General features: G+C 44.5%; 1 protein-coding gene and 1 long non-coding RNA gene across 2 annotated transcripts in view; both read right to left on the bottom strand.

The window, feature by feature from the left end:
• The window catches only part of LOC143725693 (uncharacterized), a 74,354-nt gene that overhangs the window by 24,838 nt on the left and 33,760 nt on the right, over positions 1 to 15,756 (bottom strand). The window contains exons 7-8 of the mRNA XM_077218318.1: positions 9,532 to 10,503; positions 3,871 to 3,912 (exon numbers count right to left, since the gene is read on the bottom strand). Of these exons, the coding sequence (XP_077074433.1) occupies positions 3,871 to 3,912; positions 9,532 to 10,503 (1,014 nt within the window). The remainder of the gene's footprint in view (positions 1 to 3,870; positions 3,913 to 9,531; positions 10,504 to 15,756) is intronic.
• Positions 10,547 to 11,339, bottom strand: LOC143725741 (uncharacterized). Its single transcript, XR_013198322.1, has 4 exons — positions 11,226 to 11,339; positions 11,033 to 11,101; positions 10,801 to 10,920; positions 10,547 to 10,712 (listed from the first exon to the last, which is right to left on the bottom strand). It is a non-coding gene; the product is annotated as an uncharacterized LOC143725741 (long non-coding RNA).

Here is a 15,756-nt window from a genome sequence, read left to right as displayed (position 1 = left end):
ATTACTGCAGCAATGCGGCGTGGCATGGAGTCGATAAGTCTGTGGCACTGACAAAACTGACAAGAGGCTGGCTGTTCACAGAGCTATGTGTCCAATCACATTAATAGAGAGGCGAAGGAAAGGAAAAGATGTGGTAGAAAAAAGTGTACAAGCAATAGGCATAACCGCACCCTGGAGAGGATTGTGAAACAAAACCCATTAAAAAAGGTGGGGGAAATTCACAAAGAGTGGACTGCAGCTGGAGTCAGTGCTTCAAGAACCACCACACACAGACGTATGCAAGACATGGGTTTCAGCTGTCGCATTCCTTGTGGCAAGCCACTCTTGAACAAGACACAGCGTCAGAAGCGTCTAAAGACAAAAAGGACTGGACTGCTGCTGAGTGGTCCTGTTACGTCCGTAACCGTAACACAAGTGAAGACATCACAACACAGCTCATTCTATAGGGGATTTATTACAAAAAGTGATGTCGACAACACGAAGAGAAAATGAACCGGCGTAAGACACAACAAGTGAGCACACAGAACCGCGCCGAACACCACGCCCGCTCAACAGATGTGGCCGCTTGAACTTCTTATGCCAAACATACATGTTATGTTCTCTGATTAAGTAAATTGTGCATTTCCTTTGGAAATCAAGGTCCCAGAGTCTTGAGGAAGAAAGGAGAGGAACAGAATCCACGTTGCTTTAAGTCCAGTGTAAAGTTTCCACAGTCTGTATCTTCAGAAAGATACAGTATCTTTCCACTTTGATGGTTTGGTGTGCCATGAAATCTGCTGGTGTTGGTCCACTGTGTTTTCTGCGATCCAAGGTCAACGCAGCCGTCTACCAGGAAGTTTTAGAGTACTTCATGCTTCCTGCTACTGACCAACTTTATGGATATGGAGATTTCATTTTCCAACAGGACTTGGCACCTGCACACAGTGCCAAAGCTACCAGAACCTGGTTTAAGGACCATGGTATCCCTGTTCTTAATTGGACAGTAAACTCGCCTTATCTTAACCCTATAGAAAATCTATGGGGTATTGTGAAGAGGAAGATGCGATACGCCAGACCCAACAATGCAGAAGAGCTGAAGGCCACTATCAGAGCAACCTATGCTCTCATAACACCTGAGCAGTGCCACAGACTGATCGACTCCATGCCTCGCCGCATTGCTGCAGTAATTCAGGCAAAAGGAGCCCCAACTAAGTATTGAGTGCTGTACATGCTCATACTTTTCATGTTCATACTTTTCAGTGGGCCAACATTCCTAAAAATCCTTTTTTTGTATTGTTCTTAAATAATATTCTAATTTTCGGAGATACTGAATTTGGCATTTTCTAAACTCTGGGATAGTTTGCCTTTGCATATTAGAACTGCCTCCACATTGGTATCTATTAAATCTCTTTTAAAAACTTTTTTTCTCTGGCTTTTCTGTCTAACTCTAACTGCTGATATGTTGGTAGCTTGTTTGCTTGGTGAGAGCTGTTATATGTATTACACTGTTTAAATGTTCTGTACATTTCGCTTGTTGCATGTTTCTACAAACTGTACAGCACATTGGTCAACTATCCGTTGTTTTAATTGTGCTTTATAAATAAATTACCTTACCTAAACTCCTAAACTTAGGATTAAAGCCTGATTTGACAGAGAAAGTTGAGGATCATCATGGTACCAACAAAGCCTGGTTGGATTGGTTTTGTCAACTCGAAACTAATCCTGTAACTCTGAGTTTGTTCAACTACCATCATGGTACAGGCCCCTGCTTAGTCTTGTTATATTCAACAACATTATTGATTGGACTCAACTGACACTATTGTATGAGAACTAAACTGAGCTGGATGAATTTTTTTGCAGACCTGCTTTACAGATAAAATTAACTGATTTAATAATTGATCTTTCAAACAACTAAATCAAAACTGAACTGACTTCAGCTGGAAAAAGCCAAAATGCATAATTTGTTTTATCGCTGTAAAGCATCTTCAAAGTAAGTCACCTTTATTTATGTAGTGCTCTTTATTTCTTTTACAGGTTCTTTTAAAGTCACATTAAAATACTAACCCCAAAACCACTTTAAATGTATTGTACAAATTCCTATAAATGCAGTTCAGTAGCTAATAACACTGTATTCTGCTGCCTGGACAGTAGTTGGCAATAATCATTTTCCATGCCTTCACACACAAGCATTCCTCTACACATTTAAATACATCTCCACTGGTTGTATTAATGGTGCAGTAATTGAGCAGTGCAAAAACAGTCCTCTGATCCACTGTTGTTCTTTTGATTGTCAAATACTCAGGCATTAGTCTGAACATATGCATGCACCTGACATTAGTTTCATAAATATGCACTAGTGTAGTTTTCACAGATATAAAAAATTATTTCAAAAACTTGCACTTTAAAAAAAAACTTCTCAGGACCCCTAAAAACCATTGACAAGAAATAAACCACCAAGATGCTTAAGTTTTCCTCTTGATAAACTCATAAATACCCCTTGAAAATGATTACAGGAAAAATAAGTGGTAACTTGGGCAATCATAATAGCAACCTTGGAATTGTTTCAGAGATATTAGGAAACATTACGCAAAAGATAAATCTTAGACCAAAAAAAAACCCAAACATTTCCAGAAATATAACTGGTTTTATTGACTAAAATCAAGATCTGAAAGTTAAATCTAGTTATCTCTGAGTGCATGTGCTCAATTTTGACATATTTAGTCAACTTCCCATCAACCTAAGTGGGGACAAGGCTAGACCTTTCAGATGGGACATAGCTGGATGTAAACTTCCCTTCAACGTCAGCAGGGACTTGGTTGGATATGTCAACTTCTTATCAACCTTAGTGGGGATGTGGCTGGATGTTGCATATTTCCCACCAAAAACAGTAGAGGCATGGTTGGACTCAGTGAGCTTCCCATCAACCTCAGCAGGGACTTGGCTAGACGCTTCAACTGGGACATGGTTGGATGCGGTCAACTTCCCTTCATCCTCAGTGGGGACATGGCTGGATGCTGCCAACTTGCCATCAACCTCAGCAGGGACAAGGCTGGATGCTGTCAACTTCCCATCAACCTCAGTGGAGACATGGCTAGACTCTTTAGCTGGGACATTGCTGGATTCTGTCAACTCCCCATCAACCTCAGCAGGGACATGGCTGGATGCTGTCAACTTCCCATCAACCTCAGCTGGGACATGGCTGGATGTCAACTTCCCATCAACCTCAGCGGGGACGTTGCTGGATGCTGTCAACTTCCCATCAACCTCAGCTGGAACATGGCTGAATGCGGTCAGATTCCCATCAACCTCAACAGGGACAAGGCTGGATGAGGTCAACTTCCCATCAACCTCAGCTGGAACATGGCTGGACTCCGTAAGCTTCCCATCAACCTCAGCAGGGACATGGCTGGATGCGGTCAACTTCCCATCAACCTCAACAGGGACATTGCTGGATGCTGCCAATTTCCCATCAAGCTCAGCTGGGACATGGCTGGATGCTGTCAGATTCCCATCAACATCAGTGGGGACATGGCGGGACTCAGTGAGCTTCCCATCCACCTCAGTGGGGACATGGCTGGATGCCGTCAACTTCCCGTCAACCTCAGCTGGGACATGGCTGGATGCTGTCAGATTCCCATCAACATCAGTGGGGACATGGCTGGACTCAGTGAGCTTCCCATCGACCTCAGCTGGGACAAGGCTGGATGCGGTCAACTTCCCGTCAACCTCAACAGGGACATTGCTGGATGCTGCCAATTTCCCATCAACCTCAGCAGGGACAAGGCTGGATGCTGTCAAATTCCCATCAAGCTCAGCTGGGACACGGCTGAATGCTGTCAAATTCCCATCAACCTCTGCTGGGACAAGGCTGAATGTCCACTTCCCATCAACCTCCGCAGGAACAAGGCTGGATGCTGCCAATTTCCCATCAACCTCAGCGGGCACATGGCTGGATGCAGTCAGCTTCCCATCAACCTCAGCGGGCACATTGCTGGATGCTGCCAACTTTCCATCAACATCAGCTGGGACGTGGCTGGATGCGGCCAACTTCCCATCAACCTCAGCTGGGACATGGCTGGATGCGGTCAACTTCCCATCAACCTCAGCTGGGACATTGCTGGATTCTGTCAACTTCCCATCAACCTCTGCGGGAACATGGCTAGACTCTTTAGCTGGGACATTGCTGGATTCTGTCAACTCCCCATCAACCTCAGCAGGGACATGGCTGGATGTCAACTTCCCATCAACCTCAGCAGGGAAACCATTGGATACGGTCAACTTCCCATCAACCTCAGCTGGGACATGGCTGGATGCGGTCAATTTCCCATCAACCTCAACAGGGACAAGGCTGGATGAGGTCAACTTCCCATCAACCTCAGCTGGGACATGGCTGGACTCTGTAAGCTTCCCATCAACCTCAGCAGGGACAAGGCTGAATGCTGCCAATTTCCCATCAACATCAGCGGGGACATGGCTGGACTCAGTGAGCTTTCCATCAACCTCAGTGGGGACATGGCTGGATGCGGTCAATTTCCCATCAACCTCAGCTGGAACATGGCTGGACTCTGTGAACTTCCCATCAACCTCAGTGGGCACATTGCTGGATGCTGCCAATTTCCCATCAACCTCGGTGGGGACATGGCTGGATGCGGCCAACTTTCCATCAACCTCAGCTGGGACATGGCTGGATGCTGTTAACTGCCCATTAACCTCATCTGGGACAACATTGGATACAGTCAGCTTCCCCTCAACCTCAGTGGAGACATGGCTAGACTCTTTAGCTGGGACATTGCTGGATTCTGTCAACTTCCCATCAACCTCTGCGGGAACATGGCTAGACTCTTTAGCTGGGACATTGCTGGATTCTGTCAACTCCCCATCAACCTCAGCAGGGACATGGCTGGATGTCAACTTCCCATCAACCTCAGCAGGGAAAACATTGGATACGGTCAACTTCCCATCAACCTCAGCGGGGACGTTGCTGGATGCTGTCAACTTCCCATCAACCTCAAAAGGGACATGGCTAGACTCTTCAGCTGGGACATGGCTGGATGCTGTCAACTTCCCATTAACCTCAGCGGGGACATGGCTTGACTCTTCAGCTGGGACATGGCTGGATGCTGTCAACTTCCCATCAACCTCAGCTGGGACATGGCTGGACTCCGTAAGCTTCCCATCAACCGCAGCAGGGACAAGGCTGGATGCTGTCAACTTCCCATCAACCTCAGTGGGGACATTGCTGGATGCTGCCAATTTCCCATCAACCTCACCTGGGAAAAGGCTGGATGAGGTCAACTTCCCATCAACCTCAGTGGGGACAAGGCTGGATGCGGCCAACTTCCCTTCAAGCTCAGCTGGGACATGGCTGGATGCGGTCAACTTCCCATCAACCTCAGCTGGGACATGGCTGGATGCGGTCAACTTCCCATCAACCTCAGCTGGGACATTGCTGGATTCTGTCAACTTCCCATCAACCTCTGCGGGAACATGGCTAGACTCTTTAGCTGGGACATTGCTGGATTCTGTCAACTCCCCATCAACCTCAGCAGGGACATGGCTGGATGTCAACTTCCCATCAACCTCAGCAGGGAAACCATTGGATACGGTCAACTTCCCATCAACCTCAGCTGGGACATGGCTGGATGCGGTCAATTTCCCATCAACCTCATCAGGGGCATGGCTGAATGCGGTCAACTTCCCATCAACCTCAGTGGGGACATGGCTGGATGCGGTCAATTTCCCATCAACCTCAGCTGGAACATGGCTGGACTCTGTGAGCTTCCCATCAACCTCAGTGGGCACATTGCTGGATGCTGCCAATTTCCCATCAACCTCGGTGGGGACATGGCTGGATGCGGCCAACTTTCCATCAACCTCAGCTGGGACATGGCTGGATGCGGCCAACTTCCCATCAACCTCAGCTGGGACATGGCTGGATGCGGTCAACTTCCCATCAACATCAGTGGGGACATGGCTGGACTCAGTGAGCTTCCCATCAAGCTCAGCTGGGACATGGCTGGATGCTGTTAACTGCCCATTAACCTCATCTGGGACAACATTGGATACAGTCAACTTCCCATCAACCTCAGTGGAGACATGGCTAGCATCAGTTACCTTCCCCTCAACCTTAGCTGGGACATGTCTAGACTCTTTAGCTGGGACATTGCTGGATTCTGTCAACTTCCCCTCAACCTTAGCTGGGACATGTCTAGACTCTTTAGCTGTGACATTGCTGGATTCTGTCAACTCCCCATCAACCTCAGCAGGGACATGGCTGGATGTCAACTTCCCATCAACCTCAGCAGGGACATGGCTGGATGCTGTCAACTTCCCATCAACCTCAGCTGGGACATGGCTTGACTCTTCAGCTGGGACATGGCTGGATGCTGTCAACTTCCCATCAACCTCAACAGGGACATGGCTGGATGCGGTCAACTTCCCATCAACCTCAGTGGGGACAAGGCTGGATGCTGTCAACTTCCCATCAACCTCAGTGGGGACATTGCTGGATGCTGCCAATTTCCCATCAACCTCACCTGGGAAAAGGCTGGATGAGGTCAACTTCCCATCAACCTCAGTGGGGACAAGGCTGGATGCGGCCAACTTCCCTTCAAGCTCAGCTGGGACATGGCTGGATGCGGTCAACTTCCCATCAACCTCAACAGGGACATGGCTGGATGCGGTCAACTTCCCATCAACCTCAGTGGGGACAAGGCTGGATGCGGCCAACTTCCCATCAAGCTCAGCAGAGACATTGCTAGCATCAGTTCCCTTCCCCTCAACCTCAGCTGGGACATGGCTGGATGCGGTCAACTTCCCATCAACCTCAGCTGGGACATTGCTGGATTCTGTCAACTTCCCATCGACCTCAACAGGGACATTGCTGGATGCTGCCAACTTCCCATCAAGCTCAGCTGGGACATGGCTGGATGCTGTTAACTGCCCATTAACCTCAGCTGGGACAACATTGGATACAGTCAACTTCCCATCAACCTCAGCAGAGACATTGCTAGCATCAGTTACCTTCCCATCAACCTCAGTGGGGACATGGCTGGATGCGGTCAATTTCCCATCAACCTCAGCTGGAACATGGCTGGACTCTGTGAGCTTCCCATCAACCTCAGCGGGGACAAGGCTGGATGCAGTCAGCTTCCCATCAACCTCAATGGGCACATTGCTGGATGCTGCCAATTTCCCATCAACCTCGGTGGGGACATGGCTGGATGCGGCCACCTTTCCATCAACCTCAGGTGGGACATTGCTGGATTCTGTCAACTTCCCATCAACCTCAACAGGTACATTGCTGGATGCTGCCAACTTCCCATCAAGCTCAGCTGGGACATGGCTGGATGCTGTTAACTGCCCATTAACCTCAGCCGGGACAACATTGGATACAGTCAACTTCCCATCAACCTCAGTGGAGACATGGCTAGCATCAGTTACCTTCCCCTCAACCTCAGCGGGAACATGGCTAGACTCTTTAGCTGGGACATTGCTGGATTCTGTCAACTCCCCATCAACCTCAGCAGGGACATGGCTGGATGTCAACTTCGCATCAACCTCAGAAGGGAAAACATTGGATACGGTCAACTTCCCATCAACCTCAGCGGGGACGTTGCTGGATGCTGTCAACTTCCCATCAACCTCAAAAGGGACATGGCTAGACTCTTCAGCTGGGACATGGCTGGATGCAGTCAATTTCCCATCAACCTCATCAGGGGCATGGCTGAATGCTGTCAGATTCCCATCAACCTCAACAGGGACAAGGCTGGATGCTGTCAACTTCCCATCAACCTCAGCTGGGACATGGCTGGATGCGGTCAACTTCCCATCAAGCTCAGCTGGGACATGGCTGGATGCTGTTAACTGCCCATTAACCTCAGCTGGGACAACATTGGATACAGTCAACTTCCCATCAACCTCAGCAGAGACATTGCTAGCATCAGTTACCTTCCCCTCAACCTCAGATGGGACATGGCTAGTCTCTTTAGCTGGGATATTGCTGGATGCTGTCAACTTCCCATCAACCTCAGCTGGGACATGGCTGGATGTCAACTTCCCATCAACCTCAGCTGGGACAACGTTGGATATAGTTAACTTCCCATCAACCTCAGGGGGGACATGGCTGGATTCTGTCAACATCCCCTCAGCGGGGATATGGCTAGTCTCTTTAGCTGGGACACTGCTGGATGAGGTTAACTTCCCATCAACCTCAGCTGGGACATGGCTGGATGTCAACTTCCCATCAACCTCAGGGGGGACATTATTGGATACAGTCAACTTCCCGTCAACCTCAGCTGGAACACGGCTAGATGTCAACTTCCCATCAACCTCAGGGGGGACATTGTTGGATGCTGTCAACTTCCCATCAACCTCAGTTGGGACATGGCTGGATGCTGTTAACTGCCCATTAACCTCAGCTGGGACAACATTGGATAAAGTCAACTTCCCATCAACCTCAGCTGGGACATGGCTAGACTCTTTAGCTGTGACATTGTTGGATACAGTCAACTTCCCATCAACCTCAGCTGGGACATGGCTGGATGTCAACTTCCCATCAACCTCAGGGGGGACATTGGATACGGTCAACTTCCCATCAACCTCAGGGGGGACATTGTTGGATACGGTCAACTTCCCATCAACCTCAGCTGGGACAACGTTGGATACGGTCAACTTCCCATCAACCTCAGCTGGGACATGGCTAGACTCTTTAGCTGGGACATTGCTGGATACAGTCAACTTCCCATCAACCTCAGCAGGGACATTGCTGGATGCTGTCAACTTCCCATCAACCTCAGCAGGGACTTGGCTGGATGCGGTCAACTTCCCATCAACCTCAGCTGGGACATGGCTGGATGTCAACTTCCCATCAATCTCAGGGGGGACATGGCTAGACTCTTTAGCTGGGACATTGCTGGATTCTGTCAACTCCCAATCAACCTCAGCTGGGTCATTGTTGGATACAGTCAACTTCCCATCAACCTCAGCTGGGATAACGTTTAATGTAGTCAACTTTCCATCAACCTCAGCTGGGACATGGCTGGATGTCAACTTCCCATCAACCTCAGGGGGGACATTGTTGGATACGGTCAACCTCCCATCAACCTCAGCTGGGATATTGCTGGATTCTGTCAAGTTCCCATCAACCTCAGTTGGGACATGGCTGGATGCTGTCAACTTCCCATCAACCTCAGCTGGGACATGGCTGGACTCTTTAGCTGGGACATTGCTGGATTCTGTCAACTTCCCATCAACCTCAAGTGGGACATGGCTGGATGTCAACTTCCCATCAACCTCTGGGGGGACATGGCTGGATTCTGTCAACTTCCCCTCAACCTCAGCTGGGACATGGCTAGACGCTTTAGCTGGGACATGGCTGGATGCTGTCAACTTCCCATCAACCTCAGCTGGGACAACGTTGGATACGGTCAACTTCCCATCAACCTCAGCTGGGACAACGTTGGATACGGTCAACTTCCCATCAACCTCAGCTGGGACATGGCTAGACTCTTTAGCTGGGACATTGCTGGATTCTGTCAACTCCCGATCAACCTCAGCTGGGACATGGCTGGATGCTGTCAACTTCCCATCAACCTCAGCCGGGACATGGCTGGATGTCAACTTCCCATCAACCTCAGCTGGGACAACGTTGGATACGGTCAACTTCCCATCAACCTCAGCTGGGACATTGCTGGATTCTGTCAACTTCCCATCAACCTCAGCTGGGACATTGCTGGATGCTGTCAACTTCCCATCAACCTCAGCTGGGACATTGCTGGATGCTGTCAACTTCCCATCAACATCAGTGGGGACATGGCTGGATGCTGTCAACTTCCCATCAACCTCAGCTGGGACATGGCTAGACGCTTTAGCTGGGACATTGCTGGATTCTGTCAACTCCCCTTCAACCTCAGCAGGGACATGGCTGGATTCTGTCAACTCCCCATTAACCTCAGCAGGGACATGGCTGGATGCTGTCAACTTCCCATCAACCTCAGCTGGGACAACGTTGGATACGGTCAACTTCCCATCAACCTCAGCTGGGACAACGTTGGATACGGTCAACTTCCCATCAACCTCAGCTGGGACATGGCTAGACTCTTTAGCTGGGACATTGCTGGATTCTGTCAACTCCCGATCAACCTCAGCTGGGACATGGCTGGATACAGTCAACTTCCCATCAACCTCAGCCGGGACATGGCTGGATGTCAACTTCCCATCAACCTCAAGGGGGACATTGTTGGATACGGTCAACTTCCCATCAACCTCAGCTGGGACATTGCTGGATTCTGTCAACTTCCCATCAACCTCAGCTGGGACATTGCTGGATGCCGTCAACTTCCCATCAACCTCAGCTGGGACATTGCTGGATTCTTTCAACTTCCCATCAACCTCAGCTGGGACATTGCTGGATGCTGTCAACTTCCCATCAACCTCAGCTGGGACATGGCTAGACACTTTAGCTGGGACATGGCTACACTCTTCAGCAGGGACATGGCTGGATGTTGTCAACTTCCCATCAACCTCAGGGGGGACGAGGCTGGATGCTGTAAACTTCTCATCAACCTTAGCTGGGACATTACTGAATTCTGTCAACTTCCCATCAACCTCAGGGGGGACATTGTTGGATATGGTGAACTTCCCATCAACCTCAGCGGGGGCATGGCTGGATGCTGTCAAATCCCCATCTACTTCAGCTGGAAGAGGGTTGGACTCCAACTTCCAATCAATGTCTAAAGTATATTGGTGCAACAAAAGGAAAGATTAGTTTCCCCTTCCTCAGGGTCAGTGTCAACCTCATAGCATCAGCACAAAAGTCACCTTTTTGGACAGTTAGCTGAGATACATTCTGCAAAGACATCTCAACAGCCATTTTACACTTCACTACCACTGGCCATGTTGGATTTGGTTTGTTCACACAAGGAATAGACAAGGGACCATCTGGAAAACAAAAAGTATTTTTAACTTTTACAAGGCCTGATGACTTCTTGTATTAAAATTAACTTTGCATAGTGTAAAAAATAATATTAACCACTATATAAGACTTACAAACCTTTGTTCTCCAAGCGTACTTGTTCAATATCACTCCGGTATAAATGACGCCCGACTGGAGAAGTAAATCCTGGAAACAAGATGTAAGGTCAAAAAAGAAAAAAGCTATACATATAGCTTTGAAATTTTAACCTAATTTGAAATGTGTAATTATACACATTTGAAACATTACACTAAGGTGAAAACATTTTTACCATTGGGCACCAGTTGGTGACACAAAAAGACCAAAAGCATAAAGTTTGAAATTGCCATCTTGTTTACAGATTAAACAATCATCATCCTATCTATGCTTTCTAAAAACAGTCTTCACGCCAGAGCTTTTAAAATAACACAGATTTTCATCACCTGGGTTTCTTGTTACAGTGAAATTAGTGACAGATGATCTGCTCGTTAATATTCCCGTGCACTCATTGGTTGGTTGAAAAATCTCCATTGTAATTTGCTACATTTATCTTTCCTTATCTTTATAAGCACATCCGTTTATATGATTTTTTTCTATTAAACTATACCATTTATCAGACATAAAACAAAGTTGAATTAAAGTGACAACATCTGAACAGATAAATAAAGGGGAAAAGTGTCAAAAGAGTCAAACATAGTAAATGATCACAGCATTTAACTTATTATTTAGCTAATTACTGGACAAGCTACTTATTAAAAAAAATGTAGTCAAGATAGTACTGTTGCTACTTTTACCAGATCACTATTCTTTAAGCAGTGGACAAATCAAAGTTTTTTGTCATGAATATCACACTGCAAAAACCAAACAAACAAAAAAAAATCTTCCTTAGTATCTAAACATTCTTGAATCAAGATACATTTAGTTGAGAATCAAGATGACTTTAATTATTAAGTTTCATTGTCAGAAAAATCATCATAATGAGTTTATGCTGAACACAATGACAAATTCTTTCAGTGGAGTCTGAAAAATAAATTTTAATTTTAAAAGTAATTTTATTTTTCTAAGCTGACTGACAGATTTATTTTAATGATAACCTCGCTTAATATTGTTGTTGTTTTTTCTTTCATAAAACAATAATTAATATCTTAAATCATTTTGCTTAAGTAAATAATCTTGATTTAATACATTTTTTTATATTTGTACTGGAAAATGACAAAAATACTGAGGGAAAGAAATCATGCAATGACAATCTTGCAGTGTAAATGATGATGATGATGCTGAAGTTTTCAGAGTTCGGGGGCGCAGTGGGTTGTGTGCGCGTGCACAGGTGTGAGTTCAATGACTTCTGCGGCATCTCAGCAAATACTGTCAAATCAGATCAATTACCTGTCAAACATTTACACGCATTGAGTCAAGAATCCTGTGACTTTCACAAGACAGCACTGACTGAAACGTTTCATGGTATTACCATGTTGAGAACATGTTGAGAACAGATCTGAGCATAAAGGTTTAGTTCATCCAAAAATTTAATAAAAAACGGTTAATCACATTCAGGCCTTCTGAAGCAAAGCAATGTTTTTTTGTAAGATAAACATCCATATTTATAACTTAATAAACTAAAATTACTGTTAAGCTAAACTTGAAATTGACCTTATATATATATATATATAATCAATTTCAAGATATAGGGTATATCATTGTTAAATGAAGAAAGATAAAAGAGATTTGAGATCAAAATGAATGCAGCATATTGGTTGTGAGCACAAGAAATAAGGAAGCTGATTGGCCATTAAAAAGTGGATGTGCTTCTCCTACCCAAGTTGGTGTTGTTGGTAGTTATAAAACCAAAGAAAAAAGATTGTTAACCTGCAGGGTTGTAATCATTGAGTTTGAAGTAAACCAATCAAACAGCAGGGAAAAGCCACAATGTGTTCATCAACGTTGAGAACCTGTCAGGTTTTGTGTTGATTTTAAAATTCTCATGCTTATAAGACATGATCTGGATCCTCAATATTTGTCAGAACTTTTATTCCTGTACATCCCAACGCGTGATCTCCGCTTCTCCGAAGCTGGTCTTTTAAGTGTCCCGCCAATACGTTTACGCTCGATGTGTGATAGGGCTTTCTCTTCGTTTGCTCCAAAACTATGGAACTCTCTGCCCTCTGAGATTAAGCAAGAGGAATCTCTGAGTGTTTTTAAGCTTCCCTCAAAACATACTTTTTTAGGGTAGCTTTTATTTGATTTATTATTTGATTATTTTAACTTTTTTCTATACCCTTTACTTATGAAACTCTTTTGATATTTTATATTTGTATTGTATATTTGGAATGTACTTCTCTTTTATGAATGCTTTTCTTTTATATTGTTGTATTTCTGTTTTATTTTCTCTTATTTTTGTGAAGCGCTTTGAGATTTAACTTTTAAAGGTGCTATAGAAAATAAAGTTTATAATTATTATTATTCAAATCAGTTAAATGGTTGTTAGGCTGCATAATTTAGGTCAACCGGAACCGAGACCACATCTTATAACACCTGCTGCATCGACACTAGTATCAGTCTGTCTGTCTCATCCTTATCCTGAGGTTACTGTAGTCAGATACATTTCATATCCAGATCTCTCACAACGACAAAGTAGGCCTGAATGTCAGCAGAGACCGTGTCTACTAGACAATTCCTGTGAAGGCCTTGTCGACGTGACAGTCATCGGCACTATAAGGCGCACTTAAAAGCCTTTAATTTTCTCAAAAAACGACAGTCGCCTTATAATCCGGAGCGCTTTATATATGGATCAATTGGTTAATAGGATCAATTGGTTAATAACGCTCCGCGTTATTAAATTCGCCCGCGAACTCGCGCTCGTGTCCATCTTATGCCTGCTCTGTCACACAGCCAGTTCAACCTCGTATAAATCAGGCTATGGCTGCGTTCCAAACCGCATACTCAATGAGTAGGTGCTTAATTTCAATGAGTACTTACTTAACGAGCGCTAAAAGAGTAGGTACTTTATAGCCAAATCTCGTTGAGTATGGGTGCTTCTCAATATCCCTCCTAGTCTTCTCGTTCCTCTGTCCTCCATCCTATGACCCGGAAACCGATCGAGCTCAGCCATCTTGAAGGACATCTCAATTCTCTAATTGCACCGCGTGGAGGCGAGGATCGAGGAGTGAGGAGGCTTCCAGAGGAGTCATGAGCGAGGATACACAGGTGTATCCTATGCGGAAGTGTTTTATTGACTAAACGTGACGCACGTATACATTCTCCTCCCCCTTCACATCGATCACAATCTGTTTTAATGTATACTTTACCTTTGCAGTTTATATAAACCACACATTACACTTATTTCAACAGGGTATCTTGCTTTATTATTATTTATTATGAATTTCTTAAATAAACAAACTTCAACAACATAAGGGCAGATCCTTTGAGCGCTGCTGATGACGCTATGAAGTGACGCTCGAGTGATCAAGTATTCCAATGTATAAAAAAAGCTTTCATTCGATTCCTCCGGCCTCATTTTCTTTCCTTGCGTCCTTCCCTCACAACCCACAGGGGGAGGAGCTGAGACGCTAGGAAAGGAAGCAAGGAAAGGAAACGAGGATGCACAAATAAGAAATGAGAAGCACCCTATGAATGCGATCCGGACATCATCCGCCATGTTGACGTTATCATGTGACCTACGACACGTTATCACAAGCGCAACAACTTAAAAGATGAACGACACGTTTAATTCATCTATCTGTAAATATCTTGATATTGATGAAACTTGCTAATTTTGTGGTATTGTTGAAGAAACAGCTGCCAATTTATTTTGTGAATACATTTAGGGTTGATTTAAGTTGTTATATTTTAAACCCTTCTAATGTGACCCACAGTTCCTTATAACGATTTTTTAAGAAACCCCAAAATCGTTATCTCTTGAATATGTTGTTAATTTCTTTATTTTATACCCAAAAAGTTTCTCCTTCAAGTTTTCCTCTTTTCTTGATGAATTTACCTCTCGTTTCATCCCTCAGACAATAACAACAAAACTATTTTTTAATGTATTATGAAGAACTATTTATATTTAAAGATATTTAGCCTTGTTATTGTTCTTTTTTCCTGTGTATAAATATCATATTATGATGTACACAAACCAATGATCTTTATGTTTTCTGTTTTGTCATTATGATTGTTCATTGTTAGATACAACTAGTATCTTTCCATGATCTTTATGTAATAAGTTTATAAGTTTAAATGATATGAGCGACAGGTGCACTAACACTTCATAACATCAGTAACTCGACAGCACAACCTAGAACAGTTTTCCTCTGCGTTTACTGTCTGCAGTGCACAAGGAGACGGGCCGCTGCTCGAAGATCTCCTTTGGAGAAACTGTTGACTTTATACTCGAAAAATGCAAGTATCGCTCATAAAAAATTAATATTACCTCAGAATGAATTGCATTGTTAGCCCACCCCAAAACTTAAACAAAATAATATTAAATGCTGACCAATACTTAATTATATTACTTTTTTTTATATACTAAAAATGATATAATTTAATAAAACAAGCAAAATGTAATTTGTTTTGTCATATGAGTTATGCATGAATACACGTGAACATCTCAATTGTCAGTCAAGCAATGAATTAATGCATACATTAAATAATTATATTTTATATACTGACAACAATAAGAAACATGAATAAATGAGTAAAAGAACAAATAAAAGTAACCATCACACAAGAAACAAATGCATGCACATGAAACAAATCTTTATTCAAACTACAAGCATGTATTTGGGCGCTGAAGCCCACATCCTACTGCCATCTCAACACAGCGGTTC

This window comes from Siphateles boraxobius, unplaced genomic scaffold, assembly GCF_051911475.1.
Source record: "Siphateles boraxobius isolate OS27281-9 unplaced genomic scaffold, OSU_SipBor_1 77, whole genome shotgun sequence".
In the NCBI taxonomy this organism is placed as follows: Eukaryota; Metazoa; Chordata; class Actinopteri; order Cypriniformes; family Leuciscidae; genus Siphateles; species Siphateles boraxobius.
This window is presented reverse-complemented; position numbering and strand designations above follow the sequence as displayed.